Source organism: Antennarius striatus, chromosome 17, assembly GCF_040054535.1.
Source record: "Antennarius striatus isolate MH-2024 chromosome 17, ASM4005453v1, whole genome shotgun sequence".
Taxonomy (NCBI): Eukaryota; Metazoa; Chordata; class Actinopteri; order Lophiiformes; family Antennariidae; genus Antennarius; species Antennarius striatus.
Genome location: NC_090792.1, coordinates 12,148,416 through 12,171,421, shown reverse-complemented (window position 1 = coordinate 12,171,421; position 23,006 = coordinate 12,148,416). Strand labels below are relative to the sequence as shown.

The 23,006-nt window shown below is 41.2% G+C and overlaps 1 protein-coding gene across 3 annotated transcripts in view; it reads right to left on the bottom strand.

The window, feature by feature from the left end:
- The window catches only part of kidins220a (kinase D-interacting substrate 220a), a 40,636-nt gene that overhangs the window by 5,530 nt on the left and 12,100 nt on the right, over positions 1 to 23,006 (bottom strand). Inside the window, exons 19-27 of one of the 3 annotated variants that reach the window (XM_068338067.1) lie at positions 22,157 to 22,297; positions 20,970 to 21,207; positions 20,760 to 20,851; positions 19,287 to 19,431; positions 18,966 to 19,128; positions 5,056 to 5,234; positions 2,918 to 3,129; positions 2,014 to 2,130; positions 1,519 to 1,578 (exon numbers count right to left, since the gene is read on the bottom strand). In XM_068338067.1, coding sequence (XP_068194168.1) covers positions 1,519 to 1,578; positions 2,014 to 2,130; positions 2,918 to 3,129; positions 5,056 to 5,234; positions 18,966 to 19,128; positions 19,287 to 19,431; positions 20,760 to 20,851; positions 20,970 to 21,207; positions 22,157 to 22,297 — 1,347 coding nt within the window. The remainder of the gene's footprint in view (positions 1 to 1,518; positions 1,579 to 2,013; positions 2,131 to 2,917; positions 3,130 to 5,055; positions 5,235 to 18,965; positions 19,129 to 19,286; positions 19,432 to 20,759; positions 20,852 to 20,969; positions 21,208 to 22,156; positions 22,298 to 23,006) is intronic. The other 2 variants (XM_068338068.1, XM_068338069.1) reach the window with 2 other exon arrangements.

Genomic DNA, 23,006 nt, shown 5'->3' with positions numbered 1-23,006 from the left:
TATGAAGATCGAACTGTGTCTGGACAAAAACGAGGAGGACAGGCAGACAAGCAGAGAGACACACATGTTGAACTCATCAGCAGACAGGAGAACATAAGAGCAGAGCAGACAGACATTTATCCATCGTTTAGTGGATGAAGATGGCTCATTTACATGTCTGCCACATGTCAGACAGAAAAAGAAAAGGCTTTTGGGAGCAGAATTTCTGGACAAGAAGATTTTGGTTTTCTTGATGGAGTCAGAAAGCTTTTGCAGCGATAATCTTTGCAGACGACAGAGTTGGAGAATTGATGCGGCGAGAAAATCAGACATCTCTCAGTCCACTCACAAAGAGCTGAAGTTCCGACTCGGAGAAGGGCTCGAATTCTCCTACTCTTGACAAAGAACTAAGAACGTTAGCTAAACAGTTAATGTGTGTGTGTGTGTGTGTGTGTGTGTGTGTGTGTGTGTGTGTGTGTGTGTGTGTGTGTGTGTGTGTGTGTGTGTGTGTGTGTGTGTGTGTGTGTGTGTGTGTGTGTGTGTGTGTGTGTGTGTGTGTGTGTGATAAGACTGTAATTACAGCTGGGCTGAGCTCAGGGCTGGGCAGAATTATGGGGAAGAGGAAACAGAGCTCTGTGACGGAGGAAACGTCTTTGTAAGGAGATAAGCTCTAACAGTGCTGGGTTCATTGTCGGTGTGTGTATGTGTGTGTGTGTTGCCAGCCCCAATAGTTGCTCTGATGATAATCCCGACAGCCTGAGAAATCCTCGCTCACACTTATATCAACGAAGCAATTACACTGGGCTAGGCCAGCATACACATTTAAATGAGCACGATTCCATGTATCGTATAGATTTGCAGAAATAGATGCATGTGAATAAAGAGATTAAATGTGAATCAAAACAGGATAAGATGGGCTAATGATGTATAAAGTATGACTGGAATGAGAGAAGGTATGAGGAATGAAAATGGTGTAAATAGTTAAACATTTGAGCAAAAGAAAGAATCTTAAAATGAAAAGTGTGGCTATTTAGGGATAAATTTGAACAAACGATGCTAACCCCAAATGCAGATAGAGATGAGGAACATCAGAGAAATCGATCTTCAAATGTTTCAACAGCTCACTCCAATGGGTTTCAGGCAGTGGAACAGAGCTGGGTTCTAAAAAAGGCTGCTGCTTTCTCCAGAAATGTTCATATTTAGTTGTAGCGACTCAGGTTTTGTCAGAACAATCTATTTAGGATATACCTGGAGCTGTGTTCTGCTGGGCCATCAGTGTGTTATATTTACTGCACATATGGTGATATTCACCACTATAGAGGGTTAGTGGTCACAGGAGATGCAGCTGAAACAGTTAATGATCTCACCTATAATCAGTTTGAGCAACAGAACTGTCTGTTACAGGCATGCTTCTTGTACATGCAACATAAGAAATGACGAATAGGCTATAAGCATCAGACCGACAGGCAGATAATGAAGGACCGGCTGTCTTTCTGTATACTGTATCTGCAGCGTTCGCTGATGTTAACTACATGTTACCATGGTAGGCTCAAAGGGACAGGAGGGAAAGCCTTCTTTGGTGTCCTCTGCAATAACATCCTGACAGAATGGAGACAAGGATCGCATGGAGTGAGAGAAAGGCAAATAAAGTTGGAGTTCATTCCCACCCCGAGGCATTGAAGGAGCCTTGACTGTTTTGTTTTTTTTGCACAAACTGAGAATGGCCAGCGTCTGGAGCTGCACAGACGTCGGGTACAGGAACAGTAAAACAGGTGATGTTAAAATTACGAAGTAAAAGGGACAGGTCAAACTTTACGTCACAAGGAGGAAAGGAAGGGTTAAGGAAGAGGAAGTGAAATGATTTGTTGTTTATGTAGCAGGTCAACACCATAATTTTGTGAAAATGAACGTCTAATCTAAAGCATCAAAAGACATCATTTGAACATTAAGGCAAACATTTTTCTTTATGATAAATAACACCAAAATTTTGTCAGTCACAAGACCTGATAGATCTAGTGTTGCTTATTTACTTACAAGTCCACTGGTGTTGTCCTTATGTTGACCGGGTGGTTTAACGCAGGGGCGCGAGGATGGGGGAGCATAGTGGGAGTAATGCCGTGGCGGGTGATACACATGATGGGGGAAATAAGGCTATAAGGGTAAAAGAAAGCAACATGAAGAGGGAAGGGAGAAATAAAATGAAAATCATATGAGGAAGGTCAAATACAAAAACAAAAATGATGCAGGGAAACCATACCATCGCTAACATGCTTCTCCTTTTTCAGCAAAATAAACTGTCTTTATTAAAAGCCGTGGTAGTGTATTAGTTGTCATGTGGTGAAAAAGAATGATAATGATAACAGCTATGAATTTTATGTTAAACAATCAAATGTGAAGCAGTTTCCTTTCTCCATTCCACAGTGATAAAAATGAAAGATGATGAACAGAATAAACACCACCTACTAAAGCCCATCCAATAGTACTTATAATACTGGGATGTTTCTTTTAAGTAAGCTAAAGGATGCATTAATCAATGTTTTAGATTGGCTACTTTCACTGTCTTGACCATAATAACAAAATTAACTTTAACAGTTTTTACAGTGATGTAAAACTTAGATTAAATGTGTATATATATTGAACATATATAAAAACATAAATTGATTCATTCACATATTAATTTTGACTTAAACTATGGGTAAACTTGTCTTCAAAAGGTACAACAATATTGCAGCAGTGTTCAATTCAAACACGTCTCCTTGAATCTCTTAGTTTAACTGCAGTAAAGGTTATTAATAATCTGTGGGTGTGGATGGTACTTCACTGCCAAGTGAAATCGGATTCAGAAAGAGGCATTTTAATACCAGTGAGGCTCTCTGTGTGTACCATCAACGAGCATCATTCAGCTGGAAGGGACTGACTGAGTCCCGTCCTGTCTCACCCGGTTGTAGAAGGGGTGCTGAGGGCCGGTTATCCCACTGAAGTAGGCGCTGTGGGGCTGAGGAGGCAGCGGTCTGGCATAGGAGCCCGTCGGGGAGCAGGCGGCAGAGTGTTGGCCGTAACCTGACTGGGAACGCGGCACTGCATCTTGCAGAGGCATCGTGGGATAGGTCACTCCTCCCATGTGCATCTGCTCCCTGGCTGCACGCACATCTAACAGAGGGAGTCGAGGAAAGAAAGCACAAGAGAGGAAGAGAAGGAGATTTTATCTGTGATGCTGAGGATTGTGTCTTGGCTGTGATCATAAAGATCCTTCAGATCCACCCACGCATTACTAATTTAGCTTTATTTTATTCTATCAAGAGACATAAGACGGTTGTGGGAAATAATATACATCAAATATTTGATGTACATGAGAGCAAAAAGCCTTGTTTCTGGAAGCGCAGTAGGGAATTAATGAGAACAGTTAAAAGCAGCACAGAAAATGCAACCCTCTCTTTGATTTTATTATACCATTTGCTGACAAACCAATACATGTCATGATTGGCTGTGTTTTGTGGAGTCAGCTACATAATGACTCCAGCACATGGAGCCCCTTGCTGTCCCTGTGAAATACATTTAGCCATGTAACCAAATAACACGGACCGTATGAGACACTATCAGTGAATGTACTGTGCTGCAGTTTGTTTCAAATGAATCAAATGGACTCTGAGAGAAGTCTAGTAATAACAGAGGAGGGAGCTTATGTGAAACATCTCAAATTAAAGTCAAATAAGCCCAGAGACAGAACACAGTGGCTCTGTGTGGCTGGCAACAAAGTACGAACCAGAAACAGAAGCAGGCACCAGAAAGTCTCCTGGTTATACAAGTGGCTGCTGAATGACACGCTAAGCGAGACCCAAACCAGTCCGAACACACAATAGGGGCCTTATGATGTGAGTCAGGCTCATGGGCGGGTATCACTCACAGCACTGCCCACTGGCTGGCCACAGGACACTGGGCACCAAGTACAGAGTGGCCGTGGAGAGAGTAGGGAGAGGAGGTGGTGGGATGACGGCTTAGGAGCATTGGTCACCTTCCGCTCCCCGGAGACATGTGTGGACTTAAAAACACCTACACATTTCTGTGCACACATAATTATACACATGTTCCATGGATATATGTACGGTATAAATGTTACACACCTTTTGGGCAACAGTCCTGTATTTAGAGACCGGATCTCTCCATGTGGAGTTTCGCCCACCATGACTCAACATTGGTTCAATGGAACAGACTTTGTGTGTGTGATGTTGTGTATTTTTGTGCTCTCAAAACACGATGATGCAGCAGCTTCACACTAGGCGTCACTAACACTGGATATTCTAAATGAACACTGACGCACAGTAGCAAAAGGACAGCACCACTCCAGCTTACAGTTTAATACTGATACACTATCAGGTCACGGTAAATACTAATTGCGAAATTAGGCGCGGCACTGGAGGCAGTTCGGCGACAGCGAGTGAAAATATTCTCATAATGCAACAATGCTGCGATGCAACCTTGCTCGTCATGTGATTGTTCGGAAATGAGAAGGAAGCTGTGGGTTTCTGTGAGCCCCTGTGGTGGGTGATTTTAGAGCAGACCCTACTGCAAAGTTCTGAGTAATGTCACTGCCAATGAGCTGGCAATGAACGCAGCACAACACCGAGAGGACAGTTCTCATTGCTGTCACATAAACACACACAATTATATCCGTTTCACTACACAAAGAATTACGAAGAAGTGGGAACTTCCAACTTTTTAAATTTCTAAAATGAATGTCAAATTTAGATGCAAATAAACATGGATATAACTACATGCATATACAAAACAAATATACACTACAGAGGCTTCTTCACTGCTCAGTCAATGGTTTGAATCAATAAAAAAGATCCAAATCATATGAAAGACTGAGGATTTAAACCACACCTTGTTGTTGTCATGAAGATGGATTAGTCATTGATTTCTTTTCACATTCATGATGACCGATCAAGTCCACTTATTTAGTAAGGCCAGGAGATGAGATTGTACGCTTTTGCGGGCCTAAGCTAAGATTCATGCAGTCTGTTCTAGCAGCTTACAAGAATCTGTTCTCCTGTATGTACACCTGTGTCCATTTACCTGCTATGATCTCCCTGAGTTTAGGATCCAGGTTAACGGTACAAGGCAGAAACATCTCCACATCTCTGGCAGTGAGGACGGGTGTTCTGGAGGACAGAAACACCTCAAAGCTGCGGACGTCTCCATCGATCTCCAGCAGGGGTTCCACATCTTTAGTGAAAGGGATGTTCTTGGAGATTCTATAGGAGAAATTTGAAATAGATGTTAAAGAAAAAGCTTTTTCTAAACATTCAGAATATTCAAAACATCTAAACAATTTGGAGAATAAGCTTATTTGGTTATTGGGAATAATAAATGAGAACAACTACTACACTACAACTCTTTATTGTCACCAGTTTTTTTCGGCTACATAACATAAATGGGTCACCGTATTCTGATTCCTAGACTCACAGTAGAAAATACAAACTCCACATTCTGGTGAAAAAAGAGCAAAGGAAATAGCAAACACGACTGTGAAGAGATTTGCACCGGTCATCAGCATCAAGAGAGCACAGAGATAACTGGATTTAGAGAAGGCAAGATAGTGAAAGGGGGGATGTTTGAGGACAGATAGAGCGAGGGATGTTATCTTTTCTCAGCAGAGGAGGAAACCTGAGAAGATGACAATCAGGGTAATTTAGCAAGCAGTGAACGGAAATGCGTCATGATGCGCCACTGCAGTTAGCATGATGTTTATTATCACAGGATGCAAGCAAGCAGTATGTTTACCGCTTGTTCCATTAATGTGTGATATATTTTTTCTTGCTTGTACCAAAGAAAATTATAATAAATTAAGAACTCAGTTTAAAACAACAATCTCTTTCCCAACAAATTCCAAATTCTAACCCCATATGATACAAACCAAAGATTAAAGCAGTAGTTCAGAAGCATCCCATCCATGCATTTTATGTAGACGAGACAATTGTCTCACACACCCCGGATGAGATGCCAATTCATCACCGGGCCACAGGAAAGGCAAATAAAAAACCACACTCTCACTCAAACCTACTGGCAATGTGGTGTTGACCAGTTCATCTAAGCTGCATGTTTTTGGAGGTGGGATGAAGCTGGAGAGAACATCATCAGCGTCTTACGTATTTATTGAACTGAGTCACATTTCAGGTGTACAAGGTTAAAAAAGATCTGTTTAATTAAGGACAATGTAGCCTGGCTGCAAGAAAAACAAACATCAACAACCCGGAGCAATCAGTGCACCCCATTAATCCCATCATTCAGACGTGAAAATATGAAATTAGGAATGACTTATGACACCAGTCATTCATCAGCAGAATGTGCCGCTCTTATCAGATGAATGAGACTCCAGTATGGAAGCAGAGCTTTTCTTTTTTTTTTTTTGTTCATGACTGCATCCATTTCTCATCCAAACCCTTCATCATATTCTTAGTGGATGCTTTCCTCTCCCTACATTCTCCTTAACCTTTCCCCCATCTAGTTCACTCTCCTCCTCCTCATATATCACACAGTGTGTACTGTTGTGCTCTGCTGAGAACATGGGCTGATGGCTTCAGTTTTTCTCTCTTTTTGAGAGTTAGCACAGACAGGCCTTACTGAGTCTTGATCAGATGATTAGTAACATTGCTACATAAGGATAGCCAAGTCATAGTATGGTCACAATGTAGCAAGAGTTCAAAAAAGCACATTGTTATTTTATAATCCAAGCTAACAATGAACATAATTCAGTAAATAAATTAGCGATAAAGTTCCTGTGAGTCAATGCAGTTATTATACCAAAGTGATGATTAATGAAAACAGCACCTGTGAATTACATGATCATTTCCATTTTTGGTTTTATCAGATATTTTCAGCTCTCCTCTTACACAGAGTGAACAGTTAGGAATCCAGACTTCTTTCCAAGCACGTTGTGACAGGACAGACAGCTGGCGGTCTATGCCTACAGTTACTGTATGCTTATAATCAATGCACAAATGTAGAAAGAAATACAATTTCTTCAGAGTGGCCTACTTATATGTACATACTGTATATTAAAAATTCCCACAGGTTATCTGTATCATAATCTCTGCTAAACTTTGATTGCTCTTCCGTGCAACCTAAAGGTTTAGGTTGCACGGAAGAGCAATCAAGTAATTTAGACAACATCTATATTTCTGTAAATGACTATTTGCAGTCAAGCATATCCTTTTTGACACTTCTATAAAGGAGTCACCAACCCAGGTGGGCAAACCAAACCTCACAATCACCACCAAACCACTAGCACAGACCCACAAAGCAGAGAGGATAGGCTGTGAGACAGAGGGACACGGGTGCACAGCTGGGCTCCGCTGGACAAAGCCCTCTCAGTGTTCCTTTCATTTGAACCTTATACAAGACCCCAAAGGTCAAGGAAGCTCCATGTTGGCACAAAGATGAACCCCACTCATGTGACCTCAGCTGGAGAGGATGAGCAGGACTTCTGAAGACACAGATGTTACCTGTATATATTCATGCTCATGGACAGCACCAGTTAGCGTACTGGTGCTGGTTCAAACAGTGACAAAAACAACACCAGTATATACAGTATGTATACCTGGACAGCAAGGATAAGAAAATTCAATGGCACGGATGAGGGGTGAGTATGAGTATGTGGGTGAGTATGTGTGTATGTGCAAACACATACAGTATGTGAGGCCTTTTGGTTCTTTTTCCCATGAACTGTATTAACCCGTATCAAGACTGAGAGTACCCTGTGCTTTTCCCCGTTTCCAGCTGGCTTAGTGTTGTTTATTTATGGGTCTGCAGACACAGACCAACAGGAGCCAGTGACTCTCTCTTACACACACACACACACACACACACACACACACACACACACACACACACACACACACACACACACACACACAGACACACACACACACACACACACACACGCGCGCTTAATACAGAACACCCTCCAAGATTTTCTATGGAATCTTGGGGTTTTTTTGGACCATCTAACACAATATAACCATAAAGTGTCCATACATATAATTTTGTTATGTGCCAAAATTTGCATATACACATAACTTATTTCTTTTAATATATTGATTGCCACAGTTGCAACACTTGATCATTTTCAAGAAATAACAACTGAAAGTATAAAAAATAACAAAGAATGCTTTATTATCAGATTGTTTAAAAACCCAAATGGATATTTGTTTCTTCTCTGCAAAGGTTCACCTGTGGGTTGTTGAGCCCCATGGCCTGGCGCTCCAGACTATTTAAAACCGCCTTCAGACTTCAGACACTTTCTGCACTCTGTGCGCTTTGCATTTTGCCACTGCTGCCATCCTGCTGTTGAGCTGCTACTTAAATAAAGGTGTTATTTGTCTCCTATCTGCATCTCTGAGCCACGTTGTGACAAAAGATGGGGCTCGTCCGGGATTTCAAACACACAGTGCAATATGCAAAATAATCCATGGTAACAAGCAAGGTATCCAAGAAGCTACAACGGCCTACAACTGCACGTATTTTGCTGATCTGCATGTTTGCTCTGGGCCACAGTTGAACACTGTAAATCTGAGGTAGGAAAAACAACCGTGTTCCTCTCATCAGCTCCTGTTGAGGACATCCCACACTGACGTACACCCAGAAAGGTGAAAAGAAAAAGTGATCATTTATGTCCAGATTTCCATACTGCTGGAAAACTCTATTTGTACTGATGTGGACAGGCACAGCAGGACAGTGGACAGCAAGAAACTTCTGGGTTCCAATCCACCTGACCATTCTGTGGAACTTTGCAAATTTGACTAACCCACACAGTACAAACACTTGCAATATGGGCAACCTGTTGACACTAAATGTGAATGGTTATTTGTCTTTCTATATTTGGTCCTGTTGGTGAAAAGGACCAGGGCAACCTTATGTACCCGCTTTGGAAAGGACATGAAAATGAGAGTCAGAAGATCCTAAAGCTCGTGCTGACTTCTGCAGCCGGCTCGACAGGAGCTCACACTTCAACACTGGTCATGTAAGATCGTAAGCAACAAATAGAGAATACCAATAAGTGGATGATTTCTATAGAGAGTTCTAGAAAAGGGAAAGAACAAATCCAATTATGTGTAAACTGATGAACCAACAGGTGAGACAGCATCATTTGTCACAGAACAAATTGTACCTTTCAAATCACAGCATCAGTCTGTCCATGAGGTTGAACAACATCAAAAGACTTCTTTTCAAGTTAACTAATGATAAGCTGCTAGCTTTGGTATTAAACAACTGACACAAATCACTTCAGCCTTAATTATAATCACAGTGAACAGACAGGCAAAACGAACAAAGCCATTTTTATCAGCGATCACTTGCCAAATGACAAACCAGCGTGCTACTTTCAAGCAGACTGAGGACAAGTGAGATAAAGGTCGTCAGGCATCCCAGCAGAAGTTTCTGCACAATGGCTCCATTGACTGGTCTTAGCTTATAGCTGTGGCAGCACAGGCCCAACCTCTCTCTGTGTGGCGTGTCCGCTGAGAGTTTTCTGAGCTTATCCAAATGCTAATAGGTCTCAAAGATGACTGGAGCAAAGCACAGCCTTTCTTCTCCTCTCTTCCTCCCACATGCTGTCGCTGACGCCAATGAGAAGAATTCAACTCTCTATTTCTTCCATCGTTGATCTGGGCGCTGTGTATGAATGTGCCACTTGACTTTGTTTTACAGCTGCCCACTGTGCTTACAGATGACATGCGCAAGCATGCTATAAAGAGGTGGTCCTGCTCTCAAACATCTCAATAATGGGTCCAAAGTCAGGGCGAGATGCCTACAGAACAGACAATCGCCTTTGCACATTGTGTTCCAAAAGCTGAAGCGTTTTAGGCTGTATAGTACAACACAGTGTGGGTGAAGAAGTTAACCGGGACCTGGTCCGGCAACATTCCTCTCCTGGTCAGACTCAAGCTGGAGTCTGTAGCTCAGTGTCTGCCAAGAGTGTGGATGAACCCACGAAGTCCTCTCTGGGAGAAGAGTGGACAAGCAGACAGACCAACATTCTGGCACATTAACTTGAAGCCTAAATGCTGAGAGAGGTTACTCTTTCAATGGCTGATGCAGAGAGCAAAAACATGTTTCCACTTTAGATGACGCCACGTTCTTTGTCTCCTAAAGATCCAGATTTATTTCCTTGATTTGAATCAAATCCGTCATGTAATGGGGACACCCTCCGTCTCTGTTCTCCTCTCTGTCTACAATTTTCTCTCTCATGAGTCCTTGTACTGGCAGTGCCAACCGACAACTTGTGGAAGCGCCTGCTTTCCATATACATTCACAGCAAAGTTTATTCCAATAAATGAAACTGTCTTACACTGCTGGACCTGTGCATCTAAAAGCAAACCACAAAGACAAGCAGGCTAATGGGAAACACACCAGGCTGATAAAAACTGAGCTGCTTTTGAGCGAACAGCCTCCCTTTGAGACAGATTCAGGACTTTCAGTGGTTCCCTGACATGATGATTAAACTCATGTGTAGCGACCAAACGGAGCCTTCTTGTTCCAGACCCCAAAAACCTTAACTGAACCCTCTATTCAATGCACTAAGGCTTCATTCTTGACAAATTGTAAAACCCTGAAACTTATCTTGGTGATTTATGCTCCGAAAAGCGAGTTTGAAGCAACTTACGAGCACAGAGAGTTTGTTCATCATGACGCTAATTGCACCGTCGAGTTCACTTTGAAGCAAATGGTTGTTGTTAGTTGTAATAAGGAAGTGATTGGCTGTATGATGCTGAATTAAATGAGATGGACTGCTAAAATGAGGAAAAATGTGAAACTCTACAGAAGATGGTACATCTGGAATAATTTTGTTTTTGAGCTCAAATCCATCCAAAAACTGATGAACGTGACAAAAGGAAGCTACGGATTCTCAGATTGGACCAAAAATGCTCTTGCTCGGAGTGAGATGTGTACCTCCCTAATAAGATGTGAGACTGACATGAGAATGCCAACTAGTGTCTGAGTATGGGTGGGAAAGAGCCCAGCAAAGATGTATGATAAAGCAGATTTTTTCAATTAGGGTCAGAGGCAACAAGGAAAAGCCCCTCCTGATTATGAAGAATTTTCTTAAGAACCTGAGACCCATCGATCGAGCAAAACAGCATACAAATGTGATTACTAAAGACTGGTGCTATAAAGTAGCTGGGAGCATGAGCCAAATACAAAAATATTTTAATAACAAAGATAGGGAAGAAAAGGACACTCGTGATTTTTCTTGAACATAGGCTGGATGGGCTCTGTCTTCAGTTGGCCTTCTCCGGGCTCACACACATGTACACACCATAGGAAGGACTGACCCACAGGACTTTTGAAGGGTTCTGTGTATGTTTGTGTACCTGGTAGTGCAGCTATCAAGTGTGCCTGTGGTTTCTGCAGAGCCTGAGTCACCGCTGAACCTCTTGCAGTCTTGTGCTGCTATTTGTAATCCCCCCCATCCAAGTTCCCCAGTTCAGCCCCCCCCCAGAAAAACAACAGAGCGATCAGCAATAATTCTCAACAGCAGTAAGATCCCAACCTATCAAGCAGATGTCAGTTTCTCAACCCGAACTCCTTTCCTGCCATCTCCGTGTCCCATTTAAATGTTAATCCAACCCTGTTTTCACTGATATGTGACTCTATGGCTAAAAAGCAGAGGGCAGACAGAGGTGTAGTAGAGGCTTTTATTGCATTTGAAATGACTCTTTATGCTTTGTACAAAAAAGGAAGGGAGCTGTTCTCTTGTTTCAGACCAATTAGACTAATCCTTCAACTTCAGCTTACAGGCAGGAATGAAAAAGGCTTTAAGGATTTTCTAACAAAGAAGATTGCTGCATGAAGTTTTTTTTCTTTTCTGTCCTCAAGTTGAAGTCGATACACAGAGAAAAAAATACCTGTAACTAAAACAATATTTAAAAATTACCTTGTGCAACGACATACACACACATACAAATTTGTCACCTGTGCCTGTGGCTGATTCATCACTGAGTCACCACTTCCACACACCTGAGGAATGGAGGAACAATGATGCAGGCCAGGCCAACACACATACATTCACTCAGGGAATCATTCGGGAACCAGTATCAGCCATCATGTGGAAACCGTGTGTGTGTGTGTGTGTGTGTGTGTGTGTGTGTGTTCACCACCTGGACTATCTCACTTGCAGCAACAGCATCACCTGAGGCTTTGAACACACCTGACACAAACCAATGACAAAAAAATAGCAGTAATCCTGCTCGTACCAGTTCTGACCTGCTTCAGTAGTCCCACACTTTGATTCCTCTACCGTGTTTTAGCTCTTGAGAATAGACTATTGTTCCGACTGTCTCTCGATGACTTTTTTCAGTCAATACAATCGCTTTCTTTTTTCAATCTTTCTCTCACTCCAACCATCCTTTCTTTTTTGTGTCCTTCCATCATTCTCTCTTACTCAGTTGGGTGATTCTGTTAGGACACTGTTGAGGAGAATCAATAAAGACCTGGTGTCCAATCAGTGATGCAGCGAGAACTCTGTTGAGATATTCATCCAAATTCAGGACTAGTGACAAAAGGTAAGGCAAAGATCTCTGGCTTTTTAGGAATTAACTCCATCTTTAAGTGAAATGCAATCTGGTAGAAAGGCACAAAGGGCTCCTTCAGAGAGAAGAGAGAAAAAAAACAATTGTGCACTTGAGCATTTGATGTGTATCAAGAGAATTGAAAGTGTTAAGAATGTGAGAGGAATACACGTGAATAGGCAGTGTGGCAAAGGAGACTTTTCTTTTCAGGGCAAGAAGAGTTCACAAGTATTAATCATAAGAAAAGAATAGTATCTCGTCATTGTTACAGCAAGATATTTAGGAGCTTATTTAAATACTTCACAATAGGAATTCACTGAAATAAGCTTTTATCCGAGAACATAATTGCGGCTGAATTACAATAATAGTGTCAATTAAAATAATCCTGAAGGAGAAGAGAATAAGAGTATCTCTAGTTTAGACTCAATTGGAAGGCTACATATTCTTTCAGAGTGTGATTATATACAAAAAAGTTTAGAAGTGTCTGAGAAGTGCCGAGAGAGCACCTCGACAATCTGCAAGAGGGGGATTGGAGAAAACGGGGAAGGGAAGAGGGAAGCAGTTAGTTTTTGACAAGTGATGAAAAAAAAAAGGAGAAATTATTATTTACATATTTTTTTGGCAAACAGCGGCTTAACAACCGGCTTAAAAAGCACTACACCTTTACCTGACAATTATTGTATTTCTCTGCTGTGTTTTGATTCCACAACCTATAAACATGAGCACTTGTGTGCAAGCATGCATTGCATGTATGTACGTGTGTGTGTGTGTGTGTGTGTGTGTGTGTGTGTGTGTGTGTGTGTGTGTGTGTGTGTGTGTGTGTGTGTGTGTGTGCCATGCATGTTTGCTGAATGCAGCCTGCATCCCAGGGCCTAATTAATTACACTGATTCCCTGAGGAGCTGGTGGTGACATATGTTCTTGCACTGGTGTGAGAGCTAGGTGTGCATGTGTGTGTGTCTGCTGCATGTGTATGACATGCATGGTTTGTAGTGCAAAAGTGTTTGCATGCGCGATTGTTTCTGTTACAGCATGATTGCATTTTACCAGTTTGTGCACGTGTGGGTGAGTAAGTGCGTGCATGGCAACAGTTTGTGTACTGTTTGTATTTGTGTGGGTGTGTGATGAACAGAGGATTCAGGTGCAGCGCCAGAAACACACTCTTGAGTGCGTCGGGGGCATCCTGGCACACACAGGGCACCAGATGTCAGAGCAGAGCAGGAACCTGCTCAGTGGACCAGTGACACTTTTTAATGTAGAGCTGAAAACAGGATCTGGATGTCCAGGAATAAACTCTCTCTCTGGGGGGTCTGAACTGAAACTGCCCCTTTACGTCATTTGGTCCAAATATGTTCGGCCCTAAACTGAAGCACAGAACTCTTTATATTACAAAAACCAAGAGATTGACAGAAATTGTCAAAAACAGACTGAAGAGCATTTAGAAAGTGACTGGAGGTGTGTCCAGTGAACGAGAACCTGATTGTGTCCCTTGATCCAGTGAGATTATCCGAGTACTGCAACTTACTGTCTACATTAATTGTCTAGTTCCCTTGTCGAAGGGCTAACCCACTACTAAATGACTTAAAGTTGCAAAATAACTTGCATATCTCTGTGGTGATTTAGATCTGCTCCAGAGTTTACAGGTTCTTACTGGACCCATGATAACCCCATCCACAAAATTTAATGCAAATCCAGCCAGCAGTTTTTCTGGAATCCTGGAAATAAACAAATGAAGATCGTCCTTGAGAGCCATAGAGGACCTATGCTTGCTCACTTCACTGCATGGCTAAATATAATGTAATGACTAAACAACCTAATGGAAATTAAGAAATGCACAGAGTCCATTAACAGCCATAGGAAACAATAGGTCTGCTTTAAAGCAATAACCATACAGCATAAGATAGCTGAGTTAGATGCAGTCATTTAGCCTCTAATGGCAGCTAAAACAAGGAACAACTGACTCCTGAAAAGAGGCAGGGAAGAAATAATGATGCTGAGAATGATGGTCACAGGGCTGCAGGCTCCAAATTCAATTTGCTAGTGATAAAAAAAAACAGATTTAAGGTTGTTAATTTGATGACTACAAATACAGAGGTCGGTCCAAAACACTTGTTTTGTTTTCTGTTCTGTTTCTGTCAGTCTGCCGGGAAGGCCACGGTTGCTGGCTCACTGCTCGAGGTGTAATTGTGTAGTTGTCCCTGCAGAACTAGTGAGACAAACATTTTAGTTACACTTTGTGTGTGTGAGTGTGTGCGTAAGCTTGATTTTTTTTAGCCAATAACTCCTACAGACAGTACAATCTTTGTTAAACAGCTTTTTCCCCCTGCAACTATGCATTTGTCTTGCTGTTAATGATAGAAATCGCTGAGGTTATTAACCGATTACACATTCTGCATCAGATTAGAAGGGTGGTACTGATCCCCTCCCTCTACAGGAATTAGCACTACAGAGTTCTCTTCATTTTGTGTCCAACATTGACACGTAACAGCCCTTCATGGATTCTTGTAATTCCCAAGCGTTCTCATACAAATGTGGGTTCATTTCAGATGTATGTGCAGCCATTCATATATGTACGGATATTTTTTATCTTTTCAGGACAGGTTTACACTGTGCAGAATAGCTGCCACCTGCTTCAGTGAGTGGCACTTTCTCTATTGTGTTTTAGTGCATGGATTCATTTTAAACTGGAGGCCTCTGCAGGCCATGAATCCAGGGGTCAAATCCAGACCGCAAGAAGCTTCTATCCAGCCCACAAAACCTTTGGACATAATGAGAAATATGCAGAGAGCATATTTTTTATTTTCCTCATTAAAGGAAATTTGAAAAGATGATATGACCTGCTTAGTCGAGAAGCCTGAATCTTAAAGGGTTTTTCTGCGGCTGGGCTGTTACAATAATCTGATAACATGCTGCTGCTGCTACGTGTGCTGCTACGCATGTTCAGGAAGCAGGAACAGAGGAAACAACATGCACAAAAAACAACTTTACCAAAAATTAGAAAAGGTGACAGTGAAAACTGACAATTGTGTATTGATCACACAGATGTGCACATTTATTTTTTTTGCTATGTTTTCCTAATTTGCATGGAGTCATTTGCAATCATCAAAATCAAAATATTACATGTCATTATGGAAGGCACTTGAAAATTTACATGAAACACTCATAGGTTGTGACATCAAGAATGAATTTGTGCACCGTACGTAATTTTAGCAGTTACATGCCACTGGCAAAAACTGAGGGAATTAGTAAATTAACTAAAAATTAATTATTGGCAAGAAAAGGAGCTTAAAATAAAAAGTTTGCTCAGGTTTTTGGGAGATAATAGGGATATGAGCTCTTGACCTTTTTGGTTAACATGTCATTACAAATAAGTGACCTCTAGTGTCCAAACTTTCCAGATGAAGATGGACATGAAGTGGACCTCCAAGAGTACTGCACGCAGTGAAGCCAATTCAGAGTAAGAGAAATGTTTCCTCTCATTTTGATTTCATTCAAAAAACAATTGGAAACATGTACATTTTCACAACTTAAGTTCAATTCAAGTCAGAATCCTTTTCTAGTCAAAAATATGATCACATTTTCACAGGAGACAAAACCTGGCATTTAGAGAACAGTGTGGATCGCTCCCACCGAATTTTGGTCGGAGAAACAGATCATGTGAATGAAAATATTAATGTGAGTTGTGATATTTGATTTATCTTTTTTCCATCTTTAATCTAACTTAATATACTTTAGTAATCCCCGAAGGGAAATTAAGAGCACACTCTAGTTAGTCCAATCAAACCACATATGTTAGTGTGTACAGGCCCTGAACAAACAAACACACACAGGGGGGCTGTACGCATGTAGGGGAGGTAGAGTGGCGGGCAGCTCCTTTGTGGTGCGCCCGAAAGAACAACTTTAAGGGGGAAGGCGACTTGCTCAAGGGAGCATCGGCAATACTCTGGAGGTGAGCTGACACTTCCCACTGTCAGCTCACATCCGGGTGTTTTTTTGGGTGGGAGCGGGAATCGAACCGCCGACCTCTGAGCATTGGACGACCCGCTCTACCGCGCACTTTACCACTGAGCCAGTTGCTTATGGACAGAAATGCATTTATTTATAATGCAAACATGGAAATAAAGCTGTTCATGCTGTTTATCAAGTGTTTAAAAAATGACAAACTAATTTATTTAGTCTGACAAAGAAAAAACCACAAAAAACAAAATCCAACAGCAGGGGCCAGTTTACTTACTGGAGATAGTCACAAATTTAAACGATCAAGCCAGGACCAAGGAAACATTTTATTTTTATCCTGAAAAGGATTTATCTGTAAAACACCATATCTGTGGTGATCTGTAGCCCACTACACTGCATGAATCCTTTCAAAAAGGAGAAGAGAGGAAGTGCCTGCTGTCTTGTGACTGAGATGCAGGGCGACAGTTGACCTATAAGGGGCTGACTTACCCCATGTTCACTTCACCACTAATATATTCACTTAGTAACGCTCAGGGGAGTGTGGCGCTGCATAAACACATATGCATTTGAAACGCAAGTAGAGCACATAAATGAGGTCTGAACTTTCAATTGTGGTTTTGTGGTAAAAGCATTTAACAAAAACATGTTAGCCATACCTAACAGAGAATAGGAAATGGTCTACTGGTTGAGTTCAAGAAATGAAAATGTGATATTTGTACATGTGTGAATATGCACCGCTCAAGAGGGATGCAAAAGGAAGTAAATATCAACTTCTCAAGCAGACAGCCAAGTGAGAAAACCTGAGGTTCTACGACACCAGTCAAGTGCCCGTCTTTTGTAAGGAAATAACAAAAAATTTCTCATGTACAGCAGGAAGAAGACCCTAAAAGTCTGAGTATGAAAACAGGAATATAATAAAAGAGGAAGAAAAGAACAGATAGAAAAGCATGCACACAGAGGCCTGAGTCTTATCAGTAGAAGATTACTGCAGGAGATAAGGCCTTGAGGCGAGGCGCTGTGTTTAGCCTGTTTGAGTCTTCCTGTCATCATCATTAGGGCCGCTTCTTCGACAGCCACAGCGATACAGAGCAGTCATTTGGAAAGACATCGAGAAGGAGAGGAAGATAAGGGAAGACAGGACCGTTGGTCAGAAATAAGATAGCTATATTAAGTCGAATGAAGACTGTAAACCCAATCCCACAGAGCAGTAAATCCATTCACATCTAGACCTTTAGCTGTAGGAACCAGTCAGAATGTTACGGCAGTCATATAGTATATGATCACATTTATCTTGTATTACTTCCAATTGTAATTATGGTGAAAGAGTGGGCATTGACTTTAGGGTGTCTGCTAAAGATTAAAATGATAATAACAAAAAACAGGAAAAGATGAAACAAAAGTGTAATGAAACATATCTTTGTGTAAATTAACAATTACAACAGGCAACAATCATCCAATCCAGTAAAGTAATCAGTCTTTCAGACCGTACTCTGTCCTCCCCTCATGCTGTACTACACCATGAAACACTACATTGCTGTATAAAAATTGGAAGATAATACTCATTGTTCTTTCAAATCTAAACAGTGCAAACCAAGTCAAATGAGACACCAATTTGCCTCTGAGAAGGGGGAGGGAGGCTTGTCTCCCAAATCTAGCTGGCTGATTGGCTGACAGTAACGGTCTGTGACACTTCACTGCCGCAGGAGTCATAGTCACTAGTGTATTGTGACAGAGTGCAACCTTTAAAGGCCAGCGACTGATGCACAACAGCACCCAAACCCAGCGGCTCAGCTTGTGTTGGTTCTCGTCCTCTCATCTGTCATGAGCATGCCTAAAAGAATCCGCATTCACAAACACACAACGGCATGAGCAGTCACACTGTTTACACACACAGAGATAGGAAGCCTTTCCTCACTGCTCAACCACAGACTCCACGTCTCATTTGTCTTCTGACCAGTGCTACGGAAATGTGTCCCTCAGCAACCTGGAGAAGTCCAAGCAATAATGCAGACATCATTTATCTTTTGAGTCATGAACAAAATTTGTCTGTCAGTGCCAATTAGTGCGGCCTTCATCGCTGAAGACATGAATTGTGGACTGACTCAATGTAAAAGCCTGTACTGCTACCTGCTGGTCAAACATGCTCATGTCAGAATTTTAATCCATCACCCACAAAAGCAGTGTTCACCAGTGAGTTCCAAACGTTTGTTTTTGGACCAATATTTTTCACTACAGAACTGATTATATCCACTCCTTTTAGGTAACACTTGAGAAAATAATTTTATTTGTTATGTGAAGGCCATGCAATTCCTCTAACCACACCAAATGAATCTGCAGGCATTTCTGTAGGATATAACCATTCCTATGATCTAAACATCTTCTAAGCATTTTATCTAATGAATCCTTTCTCCAACAGTGAAGTGATGAAGAATAGACTGTGTCTGTCTGTGTGTGTTTGTACCTCTCATAAATGGTCTTCAGAGAGACCTCACAAGAAATACCATCCGTCTCTTCCAAAAAGAGGATGATCCACGAAGTTCTGTAAGGCCACTCTTCTGTCAGGTTGATCCATGAAGCCAGTCGGTCCCAGTGAAAGATGATATGATTAGCCCTCAACAGACGACCTGTCAACCATGGGAGAGTTGAAGAATTAGTGGTCAAAGAAGTCACTGCTCTGGTCTTTCTCCAAATGTCCTTCATGCAGTAATTTCTAAAAACTCCTGCTCTCTTCTGTTATCTTTGTGAACAGGATGGTGAAAAAGAAACAAAGTCCACTCCTTACCTGTGATAGAAACAATGTTGAGCAGCCTCCTCATGGTCTGTGGGCTGATGTCGCTAAACCAGTCCTCAGTCACCAACAGCTTGGTTAGATCAAAAGACATTTGTCTGGTGATGGTCCTCTGCATCTGCCGACGTCGGTATGTATCCTTCACAAAGTAAAAAGAATGAGACAAAAAAAATCCCAAAAGAAATTAGCACAGAATCATAAAACACACATTTAAATCTGTCATGTTATCACCTGGCTTCTATCAAGTCTTCATGACTGTGGGCCCATTTGTTGTTTTAAGGAAAGAATATATTAAATGCCACAACGAACAACTATAACAATGAGAATATGGGAACTGTGTGTGTTAACCCACTTAGGTTTTGGAATTATTTTGATTATCAGTATTCAAAACTGAGACAAAAAACAAGTAGCCCCCTAAACATAGAATTTCATCTTGTAGGTCCATTTTATGATCTGAAGTGTGTCTATATCAAAATTTAATCAACTCTTTCTTGACCTAAGATCCATCTCTGCAAAAGATTTCTACAAAATGCATAGACAATATCTGGAAATATCATTGGAAGAGACAAAATATGAATGATACCATATTTTATTGCATTGGATTACGACTGACACAAGTTCTACATTATGAGACACAAAGCATTTCAGGATCCTCGCTGTATACTTGAATCTGAAGTCCTAACAATAGTTTTCCTTAGTAATATACTGTTTAATCAAAATATGAAAACTTATTTTCACATAAAAGGTCATTCCATTTTTTTTTAGAAAAAGACTTTCATGTCGAACATTTACCTGGAATTGGAAATCAATCAATTCTAGTAAATACTAATAATACGGCAAAGAATCTGGAAATGCCGTTTATGATTTAAGAGACCACATTAAACCCACCTCCATATTAATCTCCATATACAGCTACCAAGAGATAGTTTGTGGTGGAGGGCAAATAAGACAAGAACACCACCTCCTAATAAAAGGTCAAAACCAATAAATAGCGCTACTGGTAAACCTTGGGTACAAAAATGTGAGGCAAACTTATAAAAAGGGAGGTGAAAAGAAAGGACGGGTAACGAAAAGGTCTCACAGAGGGGGAGGAAGGCATCAACGACAGCAGCAGAGTCACTTAGCCTCCTGCCAGCAGACCTGGTGCCAGTGTTTTGTCACAGGGACCCACTGCTGCTAGGCCTTGTCATTAGGCCATGGCAGCACAGCAGGAAGGATAAACAGTCATTACATCAATTACACCAGAAACCATGGCTGCACACCGGGCACCTTTCTCTTCTAAGTGTCTCCTTCTGCCCTCTGGCCTGTGCACCGGTTTGCCAACCCCCTGCCCCCATCAGAGAGAAGCCTCACATTCACATTTTTGAGGTCAAAAATCATTTTAACATACATTTTCCAGCTTTATGATATTTCAGGCTATTTGACATTGGCCTATGTGAATAAACTTGAAATGAATATATTGGTTACCCTGCGATTTAGGGCATTCTTGCTGCCAAACTTGGCCTGGTCTTGTCCCAGATTGGTCAGAGACATCTTTCTGTCCATGTCTTCATGCCATCCTGAGGTGAGAGACAAGAGGACACAATACAGAAACCAACAATAACTTTTAGACATTTCTATCCAGAACTGTGTGCATATAATACAATATACAATAAGTAATTTATCGTTTGTCTTTACCCTCGGCGGACATTGCCTCTCCATTGGTGGGAGTCACCATGCAGAGCTTTTTAGCCGTACTAAGACCTCTACTGTTTAGGAATACTGGCAGGTGAACGATGTTCCTCATGTAGTCGTGACCGTTGATGTTGGAGTCTCTCAGCACACTGTTAAGGTTTTGGTTGATGGCTTTGATAATAATATGAGGGTCACTGGCAAAAATGGAGATAAATGGGCCTTTGGAGAAGAGAACCCGTACCTAGAAGAGGAAGAGAAGGATTAATAAAACAGTTAAGGATATTGTCTGCCTTTTTTAAATTATATGTCATATTCCATAAATAAGTAAAGCAAAAACAGGACCTGTAGCCCCACTGCTTGTATTAAACCGGAAATGTTGTCATGTGAACAATGTATCCTTCAGTGAATTGTCCACTACTTAAATGTGAAATGGGGTATTTTATAACTTAAACATTTAACAACCAGAAGTAACAGCATGCAGAACAAGGACTGAATGACTTCTGTGAGAACAGACTGCAGCACATGGTGTCGGGGATTTCCACTTTGATCACTAGGTCACACAGAGTCACAGGACATCTATTTGTGCTGTATGAACATGAGGTTTGTTACCCCCCTGACCAGCACCCTCAGCTTTGACCCACAGGATGATGAACCGCTGTCCCCACTGCAGCTGTTAGCATTTAAGCACCATCACATGATGTCAGCTATTTTAATGGAGATTATCTGGTGTGGAAAGTACAGAGACAGATTTTGGTAAAGTGTATAACCTAGGAATTGGATTTTAGAGTGCTGTGTTTGTATCTCTCTGAGCTGACAATGGTTTCAGAGTGACTGGGGAGTGCTTACAGAGATGAGGAGATTAAATTAGCACACAGGAGGTTGCCATCTTCTCTGGGTTTACTTCATTAAATAACAACGTTTGGCTAAAGGAAATTTTATTATAGCAGCTGGGTGGACGATTCTTGTAGGCGAGCTGACACAGCTGGGAACAAAAGGATGGATGTATAGTGTGGCTCTGTGTGTCCAGGTGACAGACCCATTGAAAGTTAAGACCACATGGCAGCTGCTTTAAGTATTTGCTGGAGACAGATGTTGGAAAATTCAATTCCTTCATGTTATCTTGTTATCAGCAAAAAGGAAGCTGCGCTCATCATTTTTGTCCCCACGCAATGAGTCATGTGCAAACACACCGTGTCCAACATCTGCAGCACTTTGTCCTGCTCACAGGCATCCAGCCCATCGATGATGACGGCCATGCGTGTCTGGTTCTGGGTAAATCCATCAATTGTTTTGGCCATTTTTGATATCAGCTCTACCTCGTGTTTTAAAACCTGGTAAAAGGGGGGGGAAAGTAATAGACAATTTAATTATCAAAGCTTATGTCACATGAAAAAGATGATTGAATTAGAATTACAACCATAAAACATCATGAACATATCCAAGACTTGAATATGTTCATGATGTTTGAAACATTCAATGTTGGAAAGCTTTAAATCTACTTAGACTAGATTTTACAAGATTGGAACCACATTATATAGGCCTCAGCAGAAACATATTCAATAATTTATTTTTTAAAAATTAATATTGACTGACAAATACCTTGGGAAATCTGAGGAAATACGACATATTTCAAGTTATAGCATTAGAATCAAAGCAAATATAGAATGCACCTGACTTAAAAGGATTATGATTCTCCTTTTCAGAGCAAAATTCTCTGTGGAAAGATTAGAGGAGAACAGAACAACTCAGCATTGTGATGTTGGAAGAGCTGCCCTGTAATTCCATCACCTTTTTCAATAAAGTCAGATATATACAGTATAATCCTAGAATAAACTACAACAAGAAAACACCTTTACACTTCTGGGTGCTTGAAATGTTTCTCTCCAGCTCAATGACAATTTCTGTAAAACAATGGGTGTTTTACAGAGATTCTGTAAAACACCCATTTTTCCACAGCTCTGGCCATGCAGCTGGGAACAGCTGGGAACTTGCAAGTCATACAGTCAATTTTAAACTATTGTTGGATCTCTGAAGAAGAGG